The sequence below is a fragment of the Caloenas nicobarica genome, chromosome 30 (genome assembly GCF_036013445.1).
Source record: "Caloenas nicobarica isolate bCalNic1 chromosome 30, bCalNic1.hap1, whole genome shotgun sequence".
In the NCBI taxonomy this organism is placed as follows: domain Eukaryota; kingdom Metazoa; phylum Chordata; class Aves; order Columbiformes; family Columbidae; genus Caloenas; species Caloenas nicobarica.
Window position 1 is genome coordinate 2,928,730 of NC_088274.1, and position 18,295 is coordinate 2,947,024.

Sequence of the window (18,295 nt, forward strand, 5' to 3'; positions counted from 1 at the left end):
GGTCAGACCACTTGTCAATCATCAGGGTGCTGCACTCCCTCCAGCTGTGATTGGTGCAGCCAGCACGGCCCGCCCCTGAACGCTGCCCAGCTCGGTCAGCTCTCGCCACCTTTCCTGCAGGCCTCAAAGCTGGATTGGCTGGTTACCTATCAATCACATGACTTGCCCCACCTCCTCAAATGCCATTGGCTGTCCTGGGTCCCCTGACTCCCCAGAGACCTACGGTTGGTTGTTGCCAGGCAACGAGCTCCACCCAAACATGAAACTGGGCCCTGATCAGAGGCCGTGGGTGATAAAAGACACGTTGGGACCCCGAACATGAGGATTTGGGCCCCAAGAAGGAGGCTCTGGGCACTCAAAAGGACGGGCAGATGCTGCAGGTGGCGCTTTGGGCCCTGAACACGAGGGGACCCTCTTGGTTCCCACCCGAGCTGGGTTTGGTGCCCGTGACCCCACGGAACAGACACCTGTGCTGTCCGGAGTGGCCACGGAACAGACGGAGCCCAAAGCCACGGACTCCATGAGCTCAACGGGGAGTTGTGACATTTTATGGACGTTTCACAGGGCGGCCCGTGGGCTGAGGGCAACTGTGTGTGTGTGACAGCAAAGGGTGGGCAGGGGAGCGGTGGTTGGTGAGGACGTATTGGATCGTGTGGGACCTGAGCCTGACGCCCATGGGGTGGAACAAGGGCTGGAGAAAGGACCGTCGTGTTGAACCCCAGCCGGTAACTGAGCCCCACGCAGCCGCTCGCTCCCTCCCCGCAGCGGGACGGGGGAGAGAACCGGAAGGGTAACAGTGAGAACACTTGTGGGTTGAGTTAAAAACAGTTTAATAATTGGAATTAAAAAGAATAGACCAAAGATTTCAAAATGACATTTAAAAAATTGAAATTAAAATATGCAGTAATAAAAATTATACCTATGATAATGAAAAAGAAAATACCAAAGAGAAGGCATCATAGAATCATAGAATGTCCTGAGTTGGAAGAGACACACAAGGATCACCGGTTCCAACTCCTGTCCCTGCCCAGGACACCCCACAGTTCACACTGTGTGTCTGAGGACGTTGTCCAGTCTCTTCTTGAACACTGTCAGGTTGGGGCCGTGACACCTCCCTGGGGAGCCTGTTCCAGTGTCCAGCACCTCTGGGTGAAGAACCTTTTCCTCATGTCCAACTGACCCTCCCCTGGCACATCCTCCTGACATTCCCTCGGGTTCTGTCACTGGTCACTAAGGAGAAGAGTTCGGTTCCTGCCCCTCCAGCTCCTCTTGTGAGGAAGACGTAGACTGCCAAGAGATCTCAGTCTCCTCCAGGCTGAACAAACCCAGGGACTTCAGCTGCTCCTCATATGCCGTCCCCTCCAAACCCTTCCCTGACTTCGTAGCCTCTTCTGGACACTCTCCAGTAGCTTTATCTCCTTTTTCTCCTGTGTCCCCAGCCCTGCACACAGTGAATGCTCCAGGTGAGGCCGCCCCAGCGCAGAGCAGAGCGGGACAATCCCCTCCCTGCCCGGCTGGCCGTGCTGTGCTGGATGCACCAGGACACGGGTCCCTCTTGGCTCCAGGGACACTGGTGGCTCATGTTCAACTTGCCATTGACCAGAACCCCCAGATCCCTCTCCGCAGAGCTGCTCTCCAGCATCTCATCCCCCAGTCTGTCTTTAGAGCCAGGGTTGCCGTGTCCCAGGTGCAAAATGGTACCCCCGGAATATCGGACAGCATTTGTGCTTACTTGGGTTCATCTCGCCTCATGTACATGACATCCATTCTCACATCTCATTTGTACAATGCAAACATGGACTTCAGACCTACTCATTCAGTGTCTTTCCATGGAGGGAGAAAGAACCTCTCTGAGCTGGGGTGAGAGGCCAGTGCTGGAGATGGAGGTTGTGAGGGATTGGTCCATGATGATTGGGGCAGATTGCATTGGGGGTCCAGTGCACAGGGGCACAGCCCAGACCCTGCTCTGCTGGTCCTGCAGGTCTCTGGCAGGAGGCCTGGCTGTGAGAGGACACTGCTGTGTGCCCAGCCCTGCACACACAGACTGTTCAGCTGTGCCCTGGTGTTTTGATCTTCAGGCCACTTTCTCAGAATTTCCTTGAGAAAAAGTTTGAATGAAGACCTAGGCCTTTCACCTTTCTCGTGGAAAGGGTGTTCTGAGGCCAGCTCGGTCACAGCAGTGCCCATTGCCTGTCCCTGCCTGCGTTCACAGGACTGACACACAGCAGGACGGTGACCAGGCTGCCAGAGCACTCAGGCCTTGCACCAGCACAAGGGATGAGAAGGAGAGTGTGGGAGTGGAACGAGAACAGCTCTGGAAGGCCAAGCGCTGGTGCTCCCTGGCAGGGCTGCCATGCTGGACTCTTTTCCCCTCCACCCATGCACAGGAACTGTCCCTGCAGCTCCAAACACAACTTGGTGAAAGGATCTCAGTAAAAAATAGAGGCTGTGAGGCCTTTTAATTTGTTTAAACACAGATACAGCAAAGCTGCTCATTTACACAGCCCCTCAGTAAACAAAGAAGACAGTGAATTGGAAAGGGGATAACAATATTACCAAGTGAAAAAACACAAGCGGCAACATAAAATACAGAAAACGGGCTGGGCCTGCAACAATTTACACTGTAACTGTTATGCAGAAGATGATGGGCAGTTTACTGCTTCAGAAAATAATCCAGTCATCAGTTTCCACACAGCACCCTTGAGCTCCTGGTTCCTCATGCTGTAGATGAGGGGGTTCACTGCTGGAGGCACCAAAGAGTACAGAACAGACACCACCAGATCCAGTGATGGGGAGGAGATGGAGGGGGGCTTCAGGTGGGCAAATATGACAGTGCTGACAAACAGGGAGACCATGGCCAGGTGAGGGAGGCACGTGGAAAAGGCTTTGTGCCGTCCCTGCTCAGAGGGGATCCTCAGCACGGCCCTGAAGATCTGCACATAGGACAGCACAATGAAAATGAAACAGACAGAAATTAAACAGGCACTAAAGACAATAAGCCCAGCTTCCCTGAGGTAGGTGTCTGAGCAGGAGAGCTTGAGGATCCTGGGGATTTCACAGAAGAACTGGTCCAGGGCATTGCCCTTGCATAGTGGCAGTGAAAATGTATTGGCCGTGTGCAGCAGAGCAGCCCTTCTATGTTAGCAGAACCAGGACAGTCCCCACCGTTCCCTGACTGCACTTCAGCAGAGCTGGGCTGACTTAACGAGAGACCATGGGCAGAGGCCCTGCTTTTGGTTGCACATTTGGCCAGCACCAAGCAGGGCTCCAGCCACAGTGCTGAAGAAAGTTCTCCTAGAAAAAGAAAAGGGTGTCTATGTGTAACAGGGGAGGGTCTATGGGAGTTGGTTTGATTTTTGTCAGAGGACTTTTCCCTGGCTTCTCACTGTCTTTTTTTTTTTCTCATCACACTGCCCCACGCTTAGGAAAAGCAACTGTCCAATGGCAGCTCCATCACCCAGTTCCACCTCCTGCCATTCACAGGCACACGGGAGCTGCAGCTCTTGCACTTCTGGCTCTTCCTGGGCATCTACCTGGCTGCCCTCCTGGGCAACGGCCTCATCATCACCACCGTAGCCTGTGACCAGCACCTCCACACCCCCATGTACTTCTTCCTGCTCAACCTCGCCCTCCTCGACCTGGGCTCCATCTCCACCACTGTCCCCAAGTCCATGGCCAACTCTCTGTGGGACACCAGGGCCATCTCCTACACAGGATGTGTTGCACAGCTATTTTTGTTTGTCTTTTCCATTTCAACAGAGTATTTTCTTCTCACGGTCATGGCCTATGACCGCCATGTTGCCATCTGCAAACCCCTGCACTACGGGACCCTCCTGGGCAGCAGAGCTTGTGTCCACATGGCAGCAGCTGCCTGGGCCACTGGGTTTCTCAATGCCCTGTTGCAAACGGCCAATACATTTTCACTGCCACTGTGCAAGGGCAATGTCCTGGACCAGTTCTTCTGTGAAATCCCCAGGATCCTCAAGCTCTCCTGCTCAGACACCTACCTCAGGGAAGCTGGGCTTATTGTCTTTAGTGCCTGTTTAATTTCTGTGTGTTTCATTTTCATTGTGCTGTCCTATGTGCAGATCTTCAGGGCCGTGCTGAGGATCCCCTCTGAGCAGGGACGCCACAAAGCCTTTTCCACGTGCCTCCCTCACCTGGCCGTGGTCTCCCTGTTTGTCAGCACTGTCATATTTGCCCACCTGAAGCCCCCCTCCATCTCCTCCCCATCACTGGATCTGGTGGTGTCTGTTCTGTACTCTTTGGTGCCTCCAGCAGTGAACCCCCTCATCTACAGCATGAGGAACCAGGAGCTCAAGGGTGCTGTGTGGAAGCTGATGACTGGATTATTTTCTGAAGCAGTAAACTGCCCATCATCTTCTGCGTAACAGTTACAGTGTAAATTGTTGCAAGCCCAGCCCATTTTCTGTATTTTATGTTGCCACTTGTGGTTTTTCACTTGATAATATTGTTATCCCCGTTCCAATTCACTGTCTTCTTTGTTTACTGAGGGGCTGCGTAAATGAGCAGCTTTGCTGTATCTGTGTTTAAACAAATTAAAAGGCCTCACAGCCTCTATTTTTTACTGAGATCCTTTCACCAAGTTGTGTTTGGAGCTCCAGGGACAGTTCGCGTGCATGGGTGGAGGGGAAAAGAGTCCAGCCTGGCAGCCCTGCCAGGGAGCACCAGCGCTTGGCCTTCCAGAGCTGTTCTCGTTCCACTCCCACACTCTCCTTCTCATCCCTTGTGTTGGTGCAAGGCCTGAGTGCTCTGGCAGCCTGGTCACCATCCTGCTGTGTGTCAGTCCTGTGAGCGCAGGCAGGGACAGGCAATGGGCACTGCTGTGACAGAGCTGGCCTCAGAACAGCCTTCCATGAAGAAAGCTGACCTCCTGAGGACACTGCCTGAAGGTTTAGGTCTTTTCCCAGAATTTCTCTGAAGAACACGTCCAAGAAAGTGGCCCACAGATTAAACACCAGAGTACAGCTGAACAGTGTGTGTGTGCAGGGCTGGGTACTCAGTAGTGTCCTCTCACAGCCAGGCCTCCTGCCAGAGACCTGCAGGACCAGCAGAGCAGGGTCTGGGCTGTGCCCCTGTGCACTGGACACCCTGTGGAAGCTGCCCCAGGACAATTGTCATGGACTGGCCCTCACAGCCACCATTGCCAGCCCTGGCCTCTCACCCGCAGAGGGACATGGAATGAGTAGGTTAGCAGTCCATGTTTGCATTGTACAGATGAGATGTGAGCATGCACATCATGTACGTGAGGTGACATGAACGCGAGTGAGCACAAACACCATCAACTATTCCTTGGGGTTCCATGAAGGCCTGTGGCACAAAGAAGGCCTTGAGGTCACTTCATATTGGGAGGAACACCCCATGGGAAATCACCTGAATGCAGCCCTGGGATGTGCTTCCTTTAACTGAGGTCCCCGTGTCCATTCCTCATGATGTGGGACATCTCAGATGAGTGCAGAGCAGGGTGACACACCACAGGGCTGAGGTGTCTCCCGTCCCTTGGGAGTGGCAACAGGAGGCCAGAGAGACACTGTGACTCATGCCTCTGTGTGTGAAAGGGACAGACTCTGTCTGTGAGCATCCCTGGGTGCATAAGGAGTCCATGAGGCCAGCTCAGATGCGGACACCTGACAGAACCCTGACATTTCTGTGTGTGACTCCAGGAACCAACAACACAGGCCCAGTGAGACTGATCTCAGCTGCCTTGGACAAGCTCATTGCAAGTGCTGCTGTCTGCTACGTCACCCTTGCCCGTGATTCTGGATTGTGCTCTCATAAGAATCAGGGTAATTAGAAAGGTTCTGGGGTCTTAGGAAAAGGCAGACATCAAAGCCATGTTCAAGAAAGGCAAGAACAGGCATTGGGAGAATTGCAGGATAGTCAGCCTGCCTCTGTCCCTGGGAAGGGCATTGGACACGTCCTCCTGTAGAATGCGATTTTAGCTCTTTTGAGGGTGATGCCAAGGTGGGTGGAGGCCTTGAACAACCTCCACCGGTTCACCCGGCCTTGAGCAGGACAGTGAGACAAGATGAGTGAGACAGGGCTCTCTTCAAGCAAGGCAAGGAAGCGAGATGGGTGTCTACAGCCTGCAGGGAAAGAGGGGCAGGTGCAGGACTGTGTAGAACACGCTTCAGTCTTGGTCAGGTCCTGGGGGCTAAGGAGGGGGATGGATGGGTGTGGTATTTTGAAGGTCAGTTGGGTCTCAGACGCTCATAATCCAGTCAGAAGCGCGTGGCTGTGAAGGGGACTGTGGGGTCATTTCTGTCTCTGGAGGTGACAGCCCAGCAGCAGGGACATGGCTGGGAAAGAACCTCAGCCTAAGTAGCCACAGGCCCTACCCAGGTAGAGGCCTTGGAGACGGGCTGTCATGTCCATCCCACCTGAGTTCATGAAGGGACAGCAGCAGGGACATGGTCGTGTCCATCACAGAAGCTGAAAGGCCAGCAGCAGTGCTGGGATTTAGAAGATCATGGTGAGGTGATGTCGCGATTGAGAGACGGGGACGCAGCTTGATGCAAGCAAGATGTCCGATTTATTGAGCTAACACACATACATTTATATGTTCTAAGTTAAGCGTGTCTTAAGGTGACTGGCTAATCATTCTAGCACATGCGCAAGACTAGCAAGACTATTTAAACAATAGACTATTTAAACAGAGTTTGTTGATTAGGAGATGTTCCCGCGACTATCAGTCGGCCACCTGTGGTCACCGGTTATTCTTTGTCCTTGGGCGTAGGCGTTTGCTGATAACCACAAATTCCTTGTTCCTGGGCCTTGTCTGGGCACGCTGCGTTCCTTGTCTATTGCAACACTCGATTTTGCAACAAGCTAGCATACAGGCCTCAGGCCCAGGCAACAGCTCTCGCTAACCCACATCTCCCCCTTTCTGTTTTAATTAAACATTTTGGCTATCCCAAGGTCGATGACCAACTAACTCAAGAACATCTTCTCTAACTAACATTTCCATAAACGGATCGCCAACTTGCGCCAGGGACAGACAAAAGTCTGTAACCCCAGTGCGATTTGCCCATGTAAGCCATACATTAGTACGGGGGTCAACTTGGTGCAATTCAAATCCCATGCTGACATATGTAAATACCCATAGGGCAACCACAACTATTCCCTTGCCCATCTCCGTAGCTTCTAAAACAGAGTTCATTCGAGGGCGGTGTCCTCTTCACCGGGCATAGAATCTGGATTCAAGATGTCATCAGAGGTCTGCTGCTGTAGTGCCTCTCGAAAGGGCCTCACATTTTTCGCTGGGATCCAACGGGGGCCTCTTTCTGTGGAGACACAAGCATAGCCTCTACCCCATGTAACGAGGGGATAGGGTCCCATTACTTTACCTGTTTCAGGGTCCCGAATTAGTACCGGTGGCTTGATTCTGGGTTCCAAGAGGGTGTTTGTGCTAAAATGTCGAACTATGGGAGGATTACTGTCCAACAGAGAACAATTCAAAAAATTAAAGACATATAAGGCTTTCTGTAATCGCTCTTCTGGGGTAGCAGTCCCTACTACTCCCCCTTTTTGTTTTTGTAACAAACACTTGAGGGATTGGTGCGAGCGCTCTATTAGGGATTGGCCTGTGGGGGAGTGAGGAATGCCGGTGGTGTGTGAGATTCCCCAAGAATTTAAGAAGGAATTTATTGATGAAGAGACATAGGCAGGGCCATTGTCAGTTTTAATCTGTGAGGGTATTCCTAAAGTGGCAAAGGCTCACGTCAGGTGCCTTTGAACATCTCGCGCTCTTTCTCCTGTATGACAAGAGGCAAACAATGCACCCGAAAAGGTGTCGATAGAAGAATGTATATACTTCAAACGACCAAATTCAGGAAAATGCGTAACGTCTGTTTGCCAAAGCTGCAGACTCTGTAACCCTCTTGGGTTAACTCCTCCGGCAACGGATGTAAAAGAATGTCTTTGGCAATCAGGACACACAGCAACAATATTATTTGCCTGCTGCGTGGTGAGGTTAAATTGTCGTTTTAAACCTCCAGCATTTTGATGAAAAAAGGAATGGCTAAGTCGAGCTTGTGCCACACGATCGGGTAATACCTGTACGGGTAGCGTAAGCATATCAGCCTGTCGGTTTCCCTCGGCCATAAACCCAGGTAAAGAGGTATGGGATCTAATATGCATAATAAAATAGGAATGATGGCGAGAATCTAAGAGAAAGACAAGCTCCTGTAGCAAGGTAAACAAGGCTGCATGAGAAACATCACGGAGCACTGAGGCTTCTGCTCGTTGAACAATTCCTGCAACATAAGCAGAATCAGTAATTACATTGAGAGGGATAGACCATTTCCGGAAGGCGCGAACCACGGCTGACAATTCTGCTATTTGAGGAGAGCCCTGTACAGTTTCTACATCAGAGTCCCAATGTCCAGACTTATCGTCCCACCAAAGGATAACGGACTTGTGAGTTCTACCCGATCCATCTGTGAAAACAGTAAAGGCCTGTAGAGGCTGATCGCTTCTTTTTGGCATCGGCAGAAGGTGAAAATCAGCGTGTAACAGTTTATGAGAAGGTGGATGCGAAGTAAGTTGGCCCGTATAATTGACTAGAGCTGTCCCTAATGCGTCCGATTGTTGTAATAGCCATTGCAAATAAACAGCTGTTACTGGTAGACAGATAAGGGTAAAGTCTGTTCCTGCTAAAGTCAACAGTCTTTGTCGAGCTTTGACGACAAGGGATGCAAACATTTCATGCTGTGTCGAAATAGTTTTTGTGGCTTGGTTGGGTAAAAAAATCCATTCAATAATCAGCAAAGGGTCCGGTTTCTGGCTATCCCACTGAAAGATCAGTGCATGAGGTTGCCGTGAAGGATTCAAAATGATGAGTTGAAAAGGTAACTCAGGTGCCCATCGATGCGCTTGTCTGTTGGTAATTGCTATGGCAACTTTCTGTAGGGCGTTAACAGCCTCAGGATTAAGATTCCGTGGGGCACAGAGATCTGAGCCTCCTTTGAGCATTTCAAATAATGGGCTTAGGTCTGCATTAGTAATGCCAAGCAAGGGTCTAACCCAATTGATTGTTCCTAGCAGTTTTTGTACATCACGTAAGTTTTTTACCTCCGTGGCTATTTGTAAAGGCTGAGGAACCACAGTTTGAGCTCGTATGCGCCACCCTAAGTACTTCCATGGTGGCGTCCGTTGTACTTTTTCTGGGGCAATACAGAGGTTTGCCGATTTAATGGCAACCATGACAAGGGCTACGGCTTCCTCCATGACTTCATGGTGTTCTGCTGCCACTAGAATGTCGTCCATATAATGATACAGTAAGACATGGCGCATCATGGTTCTAATTGGACTAAGTATCTTAGCTACATACCACTGACATATTGTGGGACTGTTTTTCATTCCTTGTGGCAGCACAACCCAGTGGTACCTTTGTAATGGGGCTTGCATGTTGACGCTTGGTACAGAAAAGGCAAATTTAGGGGCATCATCTGGATGCAAGGGAATATTAAAAAAGCAATCTCTAAGGTCAATGACCGTTAAATGCCAATCATGAGGAATCATAGTAGGTGATGGAAGTCCTGGTTGTAGGGCTCCCATGCTTTCCATAGCATCATTAATTTTCCGGAGGTCATGGAGCAGGCGCCACTTGCCAGTGTGTTTTTTGATAACAAAAACCGGCGAATTCCAGGGGCTGTTAGAAGACACAATATGTCCCTTCGATAGTTGTTCTGCAACTAGTTCTTGGAGGGCGTGAAGTTTTTCTATAGGTAGGGACCACTGATCGACCCAAACAGGGGTTTCAGTTTTCCAGATTAATTTTAGGGTCTCACGCCCCTCAATGGCCCCACCTAAAAATGTGCCTGGGTAGTTTGAAGAGACATACCCCATTGGGATAACACGTCACGCCCCCACAAAACCATGGGGACAGGTAAAACAAACGGTTTGACAGATGCTGTCTGGCCGCTTGCATCCTGTATCTGAATTAGTTCTAAGCTCTGTCGACTAGCTCCATATCCCCCTATCCCAGCTAACGCTTGGGAGACATCTGCTAGGGGCCACTGGGGTGGCCATTTGGCTTGAGAAATGACAGTAACATCCGCACCCGTGTCAATAATTCCGCACAGTACAACCCGTTGATTCCCACGAATAAGAGTACATCGACATGTGGGGTGTTTCTGCGTGATAGATTGGACCCATAAAATCTGCGGTTCTCCTGTGGAGCCAAAAGCTCCTTGCCTCTGTGGCATTAACTGGTCACTAGGCAGAGAATTATCAACTTTGGGCATTAAAACTAGTTGTGCAATCCAACTTCCCTTTGGTATAATACAAGGAGGAAACGGAGTCCAAGCCATGATTTTAATCTCTTGAGAACTGTCAGCATCTATTACCCCAGGTAATACAAAAAGTCCTGATAGCGTCGTAGACGACCTTCCTAACAACAATGCCTGCGTTGCGGGTGGTAAAGGACCGACAATACCCGTGGGCAACAGATGGACTGAGGAATCAAGTAGCGTTACTGCATAGGAGGTTGCCAGGTCCAAGCCGGCACTTCCTGCTGTTGCTGGGCAGAGGTCGGCAACGCTGCTGCCCCCCCCCCTGCGCCCGCGGGGGTGCCATCCGCGGAACTTGTGTCTGCACGCGCCGCGGCCCCGCGCTCTGCGACCGGTTTCCCTGTATCGGTCGTCCCTGAGAATCATGCTTAGACCTGCATTGATTAGCATAATGCCGTCCCTTCTGGCATTTAGGGCAGATCCCGGGTATTTGGGGACGCCTCCAAGCACTCGTAGCGAGGCAATCTTTCTTAAGGTGGCCTGGCTTCCCACAGCCGTAACAGTTTCGGGGCGGTGGAGTGGGGTTAACTTGCCCACGCATGGCCGCGAACACAGCAGCCATAACCTCAAATTTATGGTCCATGGTGCCGATCCTGTTACAGGCTTCCACCATCTCGATTAGGGTAGGATTCTGATTCGGGAGAGACCTTAAGAGTTTTTTGCAGTCAGCGTTAGCATTTTCTATGGCTAACTTAAGGAGTAGAATTTCTCGGGCTTCCGTATTATCAATCTGCCTTTCTAGGGCTTGTTTTAATCTATCTATAAACTGCATATACGGTTCACGAGGTTCTTGGGTTATAGTAGTAAATGCTTTCTGGGGTCTGTCTGAATCAGGAACTTTCAGCAGAGCCCTTTTCGCTTCCTCTCGGAGTGCTTCTAAAGCTTCTCGAGGGATATCCCTAGCTTGAGCGACAGGGTCCGAAAACCGTCCCGTCCCTGTAAGATGTTCTATGGTCAACGCAGCTAAAGCAGCATTAGCATGTCCCGCATACCCCAGCAAAATTGTTTGCAATCCTGTTCTCCATTGAGATTCCCACATCGTATACTGAGTCGGAGTCAATAACAACCGCGCAAGAGACTTCAGATCGTGTGGGGTCATAACATATGTGTCAAATACCGAAGACAAAAGACTCGCAAAATAGGGAGAGGATAGCCCGTGCTCGGTAACAGTACGGCGTAACTCTTTGATAACCGAGAAAGAGAGTGCTTCCCATTGGGCCCCCCCCCGCCCCCGATATATTACAGGGGCGACTATAGTTCTCGCTACTTCCAGCTCTCCTTCCTTCAACGCCTGGCACTTAATTTCTCTCCAAACATCATGAGGGTCAGGGGGAAATAAGTCAGGCTCCTTCTCGGGGTCGATAGGCCCCGGATCAAAGGGATCACCTTCAGGGGGATACCCTGCGGCGCAAGCTAATGGTGGCGCAGAAGGCTTCACCCCATTAGCAGCATCGGGAGAGGTTACGGGACAGGCAGAGGGTAACTGGGAAAGCGCTGATTCTTCCTCGCAGGAGCCCCGTTGCATTTGCTCCTGTGCTTTCACAGTCTCAAAAACAGTTCTCCATCTAGGGAGCATACGTTGCGACTCTTCGTCCCCCGCCGTAGCCGCATCCCATAATTTAACCCCCACATCGTCCCAAAGCTCACGTGTAAAAATCGAAGAGGCAGTTACTGTGGGGATTTTCACCTGCACCCACTTGAGCATTAACTTAAGATCCTGCCCTGAGAGGGTCTTCTTCCCATGCTTTTTAAGCAACGCTTTCATTAGCTCATAAACGGCTCTCTCAGGGGAAGACGCTTGATTCCCCATTTCTTTAGTTTCCAACGCTTTCATAACCTCATAAACGTCTCTCTCAGGGGAAGACGCTTGATTCCCCATTTTTTTAGTTTCCAACGCTTTCATAACCTTATAAACGTCTCTCTCAGGGGAAGACGCTTGATTCCCCATTTTTTTAGTTTCCCGCAGCTCACCTCTCGTTCCAGACGGAGGGATTAAGTAGCCGGCCGGCTTATCCTGCTTCCTTTCAGCAGCTCATTCAACGTCCTGCGGGACTCGCGACCTGCCACCAGATAGGCGGTTCTTCGTTCCTCGGCGGTCTCACCGTAGGCGATCACGTCGGGGTCACCAATTTGTCGCGATTGAGAGACGGGGACGCAGCTTGATGCAAGCAAGATGTCCGATTTTTTGAGCTAACACACATACATTTATATGTTCTAAGTTAAGCGTGTCTTAAGTTGATTGGCTAATCACTCTAACACATGTGCAAGACTAGCAAGACTACTTAAACAAAGTTTGTTGATTAGGTGATGTTCCCGCGACTATCAGTCGCCACCTGTGGTCACGTGTTGTTCTTTGTCCTTGGGCGTAGGCGTTTGCTGATAACCACAAGTTCTTTGTTCCTGGGCCTTATCCGGGCATGTTGTGTTCCATGTCTATTGCAACACTCGATTAGCATACAGGCCTCAGGCCCAGGCAGCAGCTCTCGCTAACCCACACTGTCCCTCACACACGGCTCAGGGCTCTTCCTGGGACCGTGGGATGTGGGTGTGCAAGGCCGAGGGAAGGACAACACTGGTACAACAACCTCCAGCTTCCCCATGCGGCTGCAAGGAGGCAACGAGGCCCCAGCACCATTGGGACAACATGTCTTCTCCTAGGCCTCAGTGGCAGAGACAACTGCCATGGCCAAGGGGACAGAGACCTGGGTTGTGTTGGTGCCTTCCAGCCTTGCCAGCGCCCTTTGCCATCTCCACCACAGGCTGTTCTGCACAGTCCTAGCCCTGCCCCTCTTTCCCTGCAGGCTGTAGACACCCATCTCCCTTCCCCACCTGCTCTCGCCCCAGCATTTCTGTTCCTTCCCTGATGTGTCTGCACCCTCACTGGCTGTTCTTTGGAACACAAACCATGGGCTGATCCAGCTCCTTCTGGGTGACCTCTTGCACCACGGCACTGCCCTTCTAGGGACATTTCTTCCTCCTGCTGTCCAGTCTCTACCTTCCAAGTTGCACTTTCTGACCTTTTTTCTCTCTCCTGCTCTTTCCCATTACCAAGGAAAGCTCAATCATTCCAGAACTTACCCTTCAAGCAGGGAGTCCTGCCTGTTAGGCTTCTTGTGGTCTTTCAGCTGCCCAGAGAGAAGGAACCTCACCATGAGCTCCTAAATCCGAAGACTGATGCTGGCGTTTCAGCTTCTCTGATAGACACAACCATGTTCCTGCTGCTGTCCCATCATGTACTCAGGTGGGATGGACATGACAACCCTTCTCCAAGGCCTCTTCCTGGGTAGAGTCTGTGGGCACTTTGGAAGAGGTACCTTCCCAGGTGACACTAGTAACTGGCTGCACAGAGGACTTTGTACCACTGATGATATTTGGGCTTCATGGTTCACCCAGCTTCCCACTCAGCATCCACTTCTTCAGCCCAGTCAGCACCACTCTGGCCAGAAGGAGACCATGTCTGACGTCTTGCAAACTCCCTGTACACAACATGCCTTTCTTTCCCTTGCACATTTTGGTTCAGCAATCCCTTCCTTGTCCTTCACATTCCTAGAAATGGCTGCAGGAGGACGTGTCCCATCCCCTTCCCAGGGATAGAGGTAGGCTGGCCAGCCTGTAATTCTCCCAGTTCTTGTTACTGCCCTTCACGAAGATGGGTTTGAGGTTTGCCTCTTCCAAGGATCCCAGAACTTCTGATTTTACTGTTCTCATGAGAGCACAATCCCGCATCATGGTCAAGGGTGACGTAGCAGAAAGCAGCACTTGCAATTTGCCTGTCCAAGGCAGCTGAGATGAGTCACACTGGGCCAGTGGGGTTTGTTCCTGGAGTCACACGCACAAATGTCAGGGTTCTGTCAGGTGCCCATCTCTCAGCTGGCCTCATGGACTCCTTATGCACCCAGGGATATTCAGAGAGAGAGTCTGTCCCTTTTACACACAGAGGCAGGAGTCACAGTGTCTCTCTGGCCTCCTGTTGCCACTCCCAAGGGACGGGAGACACCTCAGCCCTGTGGTGTGTCACCCTGCTCTGCACTCATCTGAGATGTCCCACGTCATGAGGAATGGACATGGGGACCTCAGTTCAAGGAAGCACATCCCAGTGCCGCATTCAGGTGGTTTCCCATGGGCTGTTATTCCCAACATGAGGTGACCTTGAGAGACTGTCTGTCTCAGAGGCCTTCAAGGCACCCCAAAGAATAGCTGATGGCATTTCTGCTCACGTACATGATGTGCATGCTCTCATCTCCTCTGTACAATGCAAACATGGACTGCTGACCCGCTCATTCAGGAACAAATTCTCCAAGCTGGTGTGACAGCCCAGGGCTGGCAATGGTGGCTGTGAGGGCCAGTCCATGACAATTGCCCTGGGGCAGCTTCCACGGGGTGTCCAGTGCACAGGGGCACAGCCCAGACCCTGCTCTGCTGGTCCTGCAGGTCTCTGGCAGGAGGCCTGGCTGTGAGAGGACACTGCTGAATGCCCCAAACCTGCAGGCCTACAGTTTTTCGCTTTTTCAATCTGTCAGTCACTGTAATGGGAATGTTCTTGAGAGAAACTTTGTAGGAAGAGATAAACCTTCAGGCCCTGCCCTGAGGAGATCACCTTGCCATCTGGAAAGGCTCCTCTGAGGCCAGCTCTGTCACAGCAGTGCCCATTGCCTGTCCCTGCCTGCGCTCACAGGACTCACACACAGCAGGACGGTGACCAGGCTGCCAGAGCACTCAGGCCTTGCACCAACACAAGGGGTGAGAAGGAGAGTGTGGGAGTGGAACGAGAACAGCTCTGGAAGGCCAAGCGCTGGTGCTCCCTGGCAGTGCTGCCATGCTGGACTCTTTTCCCCTCCACCCATGCACAGGAAATGTCCCTGCAGCTCAAAATAGGCCTTGGAGGGAGAATCTCAGTGAAATAAATACATGCAGAGCCCTTTATTTCGTTTAAATACACAGAGAGCATGGCTGCATATCTACACAGCCAGTGGGTTGAAAAGGAAAAGCAGACAGTGAATTAGAACGGGGATGACAAAAATATCATGACTGATTAAGAAATAAACACCACCAACACACACACACACAAGTCTGAGCCTCTAATGAGTTACATTAAAATTGTTATCTGTTGAAGAGAAGATGACGGGTAGTTTATTATTTTGAAAAGCATCCCACCATTAGTTTCCACAGGGAATCCTTGAGCTCCTGGTTCCTCATGCTGTAGATGAGGGGGTTCAGTGCTGGAGGCACCAAAGAGTACAGAACAGACACCACCAGATCCAGGGACGGGGAAGAGATGGATGGGGGCTTCAGGTGGGCAAATATGACAGTGCTGACAAGCAGAGAGACCACGGCCAGGTGAGGGAGGCATGTGGAAAAGGCTTTGTGCCGTCCCTGCTCAGAGGGGATCCTCAGCACGGCCCTGAAGATTTGCACATAGGACAGCACAATGAAAATGAAACAGACAGAAATTAAACAGGCACTGAAGACAATAAGCCCAACTTCCCAGAGGCTGGAGTGAGAGCAGGAAAGCTTGAGGATCTGGGGGATTTCACAGAAGAACTGGTCCAGGACATTGCCCTTGCAGAGCGGCAGTGAAAATGTATTGGCCGTGTGCAGCAAAGAATTGAGAAACCCAGTGGCCCAGGCAGCTGCTGCCATGTGGACACAAGCTCTGCTGCCCAGGAGGGTCCCGTAGTGCAGGGGTTTGCAGATGGCAATGTAGCGGTCATAGGACATGATGGTGAGAAGAGAATATTCTGCTGTAGCACAGAAAAGAAAAAAAAAGAGCTGGGCAGCACAACCTGTATATGAAATGGCCCTGGTGTCCCAGAGGGAATTGGCCATGGATTTGGGAACAGCGGTGGAGATGGAGCCCAGGTCGAGGAGGGCGAGGTTGAGCAGGAAGAAGTACATGGGGGTGTGCAGGTGCTGGTCACAGGCTATGGTGGTGATGATGAGGCCGTTGCCCAGGAGGGCAGCCAGGTAGATGCCCAGGAAGAGCCAGAAGTGCAAGAGCTGCAGCTCCCGTGTGTCTGTGAACGCCAGGAGGAGGAACTGGGTGATGGAGCTGCTGTTGGACATTGGCTGGCTTTGGGCATGGACACTGTCAGAGGAGGGAATGACAGCAAAATGTTAGGGGAGACTTCTCTGAGCAAAATCAAAGCCATTTCTCACACACCCTCCCCTGCTCCACACCCCTTGTCCTTTTCCAGACCTTCCTTCAGCTCCGTGGCTGAGCCCTGGGTGGTGCTGGCTGGAGGTGCCGTGAGGAGCAGGGCCTGTGCCCGCTGGCTGCCCAGGAGTCAGCCCTGCTCTGCAGCAGGGGTCATGGCAATGGGGACAGGGGCCAGTCCTGGGGTTCAAAGTTGACACCTGAAACTGCTGCTGGTGAAGAAGGGCCTGTCAGCATCCGCACTATCACCAAGAATGAAACAGGACGGTAAAATGAAATTTGAAATGTTTGGTTTTTTTAAAGCTTCACAGAATCACAGAATGTTTGGGATTGGAAGGGATCTCGAAAGATCATCTAGTCCAATCCTGCAACTCCCCTGGAGAGTGTTATTGGGTGTCAGAAACCTTCAGAATTTCTGCTGCACTCAGGGAGAACAGAGCGAGTCCTGCAAGGCAGGAGAATGCCTGTGGGTCAGTGCAGAGTGAGGGCAGCTGATCTGTCCCTCTGTCTTGCTCCAGCTGCCCTGGGCTGGCACCTTGCTGAGATGGAGGCTGATCACACTGCCGTGTTTCCATGAAAAGCCCCCAGGCACTGCTGAGAGCAGAGGTTTGCAAGTTGGAAAAAAGGACAGGTCAGACTAAAGCTGATGGGTTCAGCAGATGTGATGCTGCTGCTGTCCATGGGCAGAGGAGTGGCTGAAGGGATGTTCCGAGTCTTCTGGCACATGTGCTGATCACTCAGTGTTGCAGTTCAGGAGTCTCAGTGACTTGTTAAAACTTGAGAGCTCCTTTTGCATTTATCCTTTCCTACACCCGCCTTTCCACTAGCCTTGGAATAGGAAACTGAAAGGACAGACATGGGAAAGCTTCTTATCTTTATAGTAATATGTGTAACCAAGCAGCAGAAGGACCCTGCCCTGTCAGGGGTCTCTCCTTCCCCCCACAGCTTCTCCCCTCAGTGTTGTTGGGATCTCCCCGGAAAGGCTGAGCGCTGACCCTGGCAGGCGGCAGAGTCCCTGCCCCGGCACAGCCCTGGGGTGCAGGGACCCTGCTCTGCAGGACAGCCCTGGGCACCCCTGGGTTCTCATTTACATTTACACCCCACAGCCATCCTTGGGAGAATGCAACATTCATCTCTTGTCACTCTGACAGTGCAGAAGGCAATCCCTGCTCTGCAGCATATCCTCCTCCTCTGATCAGACAATCTCTGAGAGTTGTACTTACATCTCTTGCAGGCTCTGCGATGTGACAGCTTTCTGAGATCCTCCCAAGATTTGCAGATGCAATGCGCTGCACCCAGAGACTTAATATCTGTGAAGATTTTTCTCCAAGTGAGCTCTCATCTGTCCTCCCACCCCAGACTGCGTTTCCCTCTCTGTGCCTGGCTCCTCTCCCCTCGGTGCTGCAGGCAGAGCCCTCAGCCCTGCTGTGCTTTGCAGAGGAGCTGCTCCTGGGCAGAGCTGTCTCTCTGCAGCGCTGCCGCTTGCCATGAGCTCCCTCTGTCCCAGGAGCCCAGCCCAGCTCAGCAGCACAGGAGCAGCCCATGATGTCCCTTTCTCTGCCCCTCTGGGCTCCCTCACGGTGTCCCTGGGGCTCCAGGGGCACATCCTTTGAAACAACCTCAAGTAATCAGTGATGTTGATTCTCTCTCCTCTGCAGAGACACTTCTTTCCAGTATTGTGTACTTTCTACTAAAAAATGAATTGGTATGAGAATCATCTTTTCTTGTCCCGTCATTAGACAGGACATCAGAAGCAAAGGATCTAACTTCTCCAAGCTAGGGGAGGAATATCTTCATTTGAAGGAATTTAGCCATTTTATTCTGGTTT

The 18,295-nt window shown here is 51.5% G+C and overlaps 2 protein-coding genes across 2 annotated transcripts; one reads left to right on the top strand and one right to left on the bottom strand.

Annotated features, from left to right (window-relative positions):
* Positions 1-3,707: 3,707 nt before the first annotated feature.
* Positions 3,708-6,853, top strand: LOC135999874 (olfactory receptor 14C36-like; the record flags this gene model as incomplete). Its single annotated transcript, XM_065653446.1, has 2 exons — positions 3,708-4,277; positions 6,758-6,853. Coding segments are annotated over 2 exons (666 nt in total), but the record flags the coding sequence as incomplete, so codon positions are not given.
* An 8,593-nt stretch (positions 6,854-15,446) lies between these two features.
* LOC135999902 (olfactory receptor 14J1-like) lies at positions 15,447-16,376 on the bottom strand. The gene has a single exon (XM_065653477.1). The coding sequence runs from the start codon at positions 16,374-16,376 to the stop codon at positions 15,447-15,449; it is 930 nt and encodes a 309-aa protein (XP_065509549.1).
* Positions 16,377-18,295: the final 1,919 nt, after the last annotated feature.

Bases quoted from the DNA above. Each gene is read 5' to 3' on its own strand.
- LOC135999902 (XM_065653477.1), bottom strand. From the start codon at position 16,376: ATGTCCAACAGCAGCTCCATCACCCAGTTCCTCCTCCTGGCGTTCACA.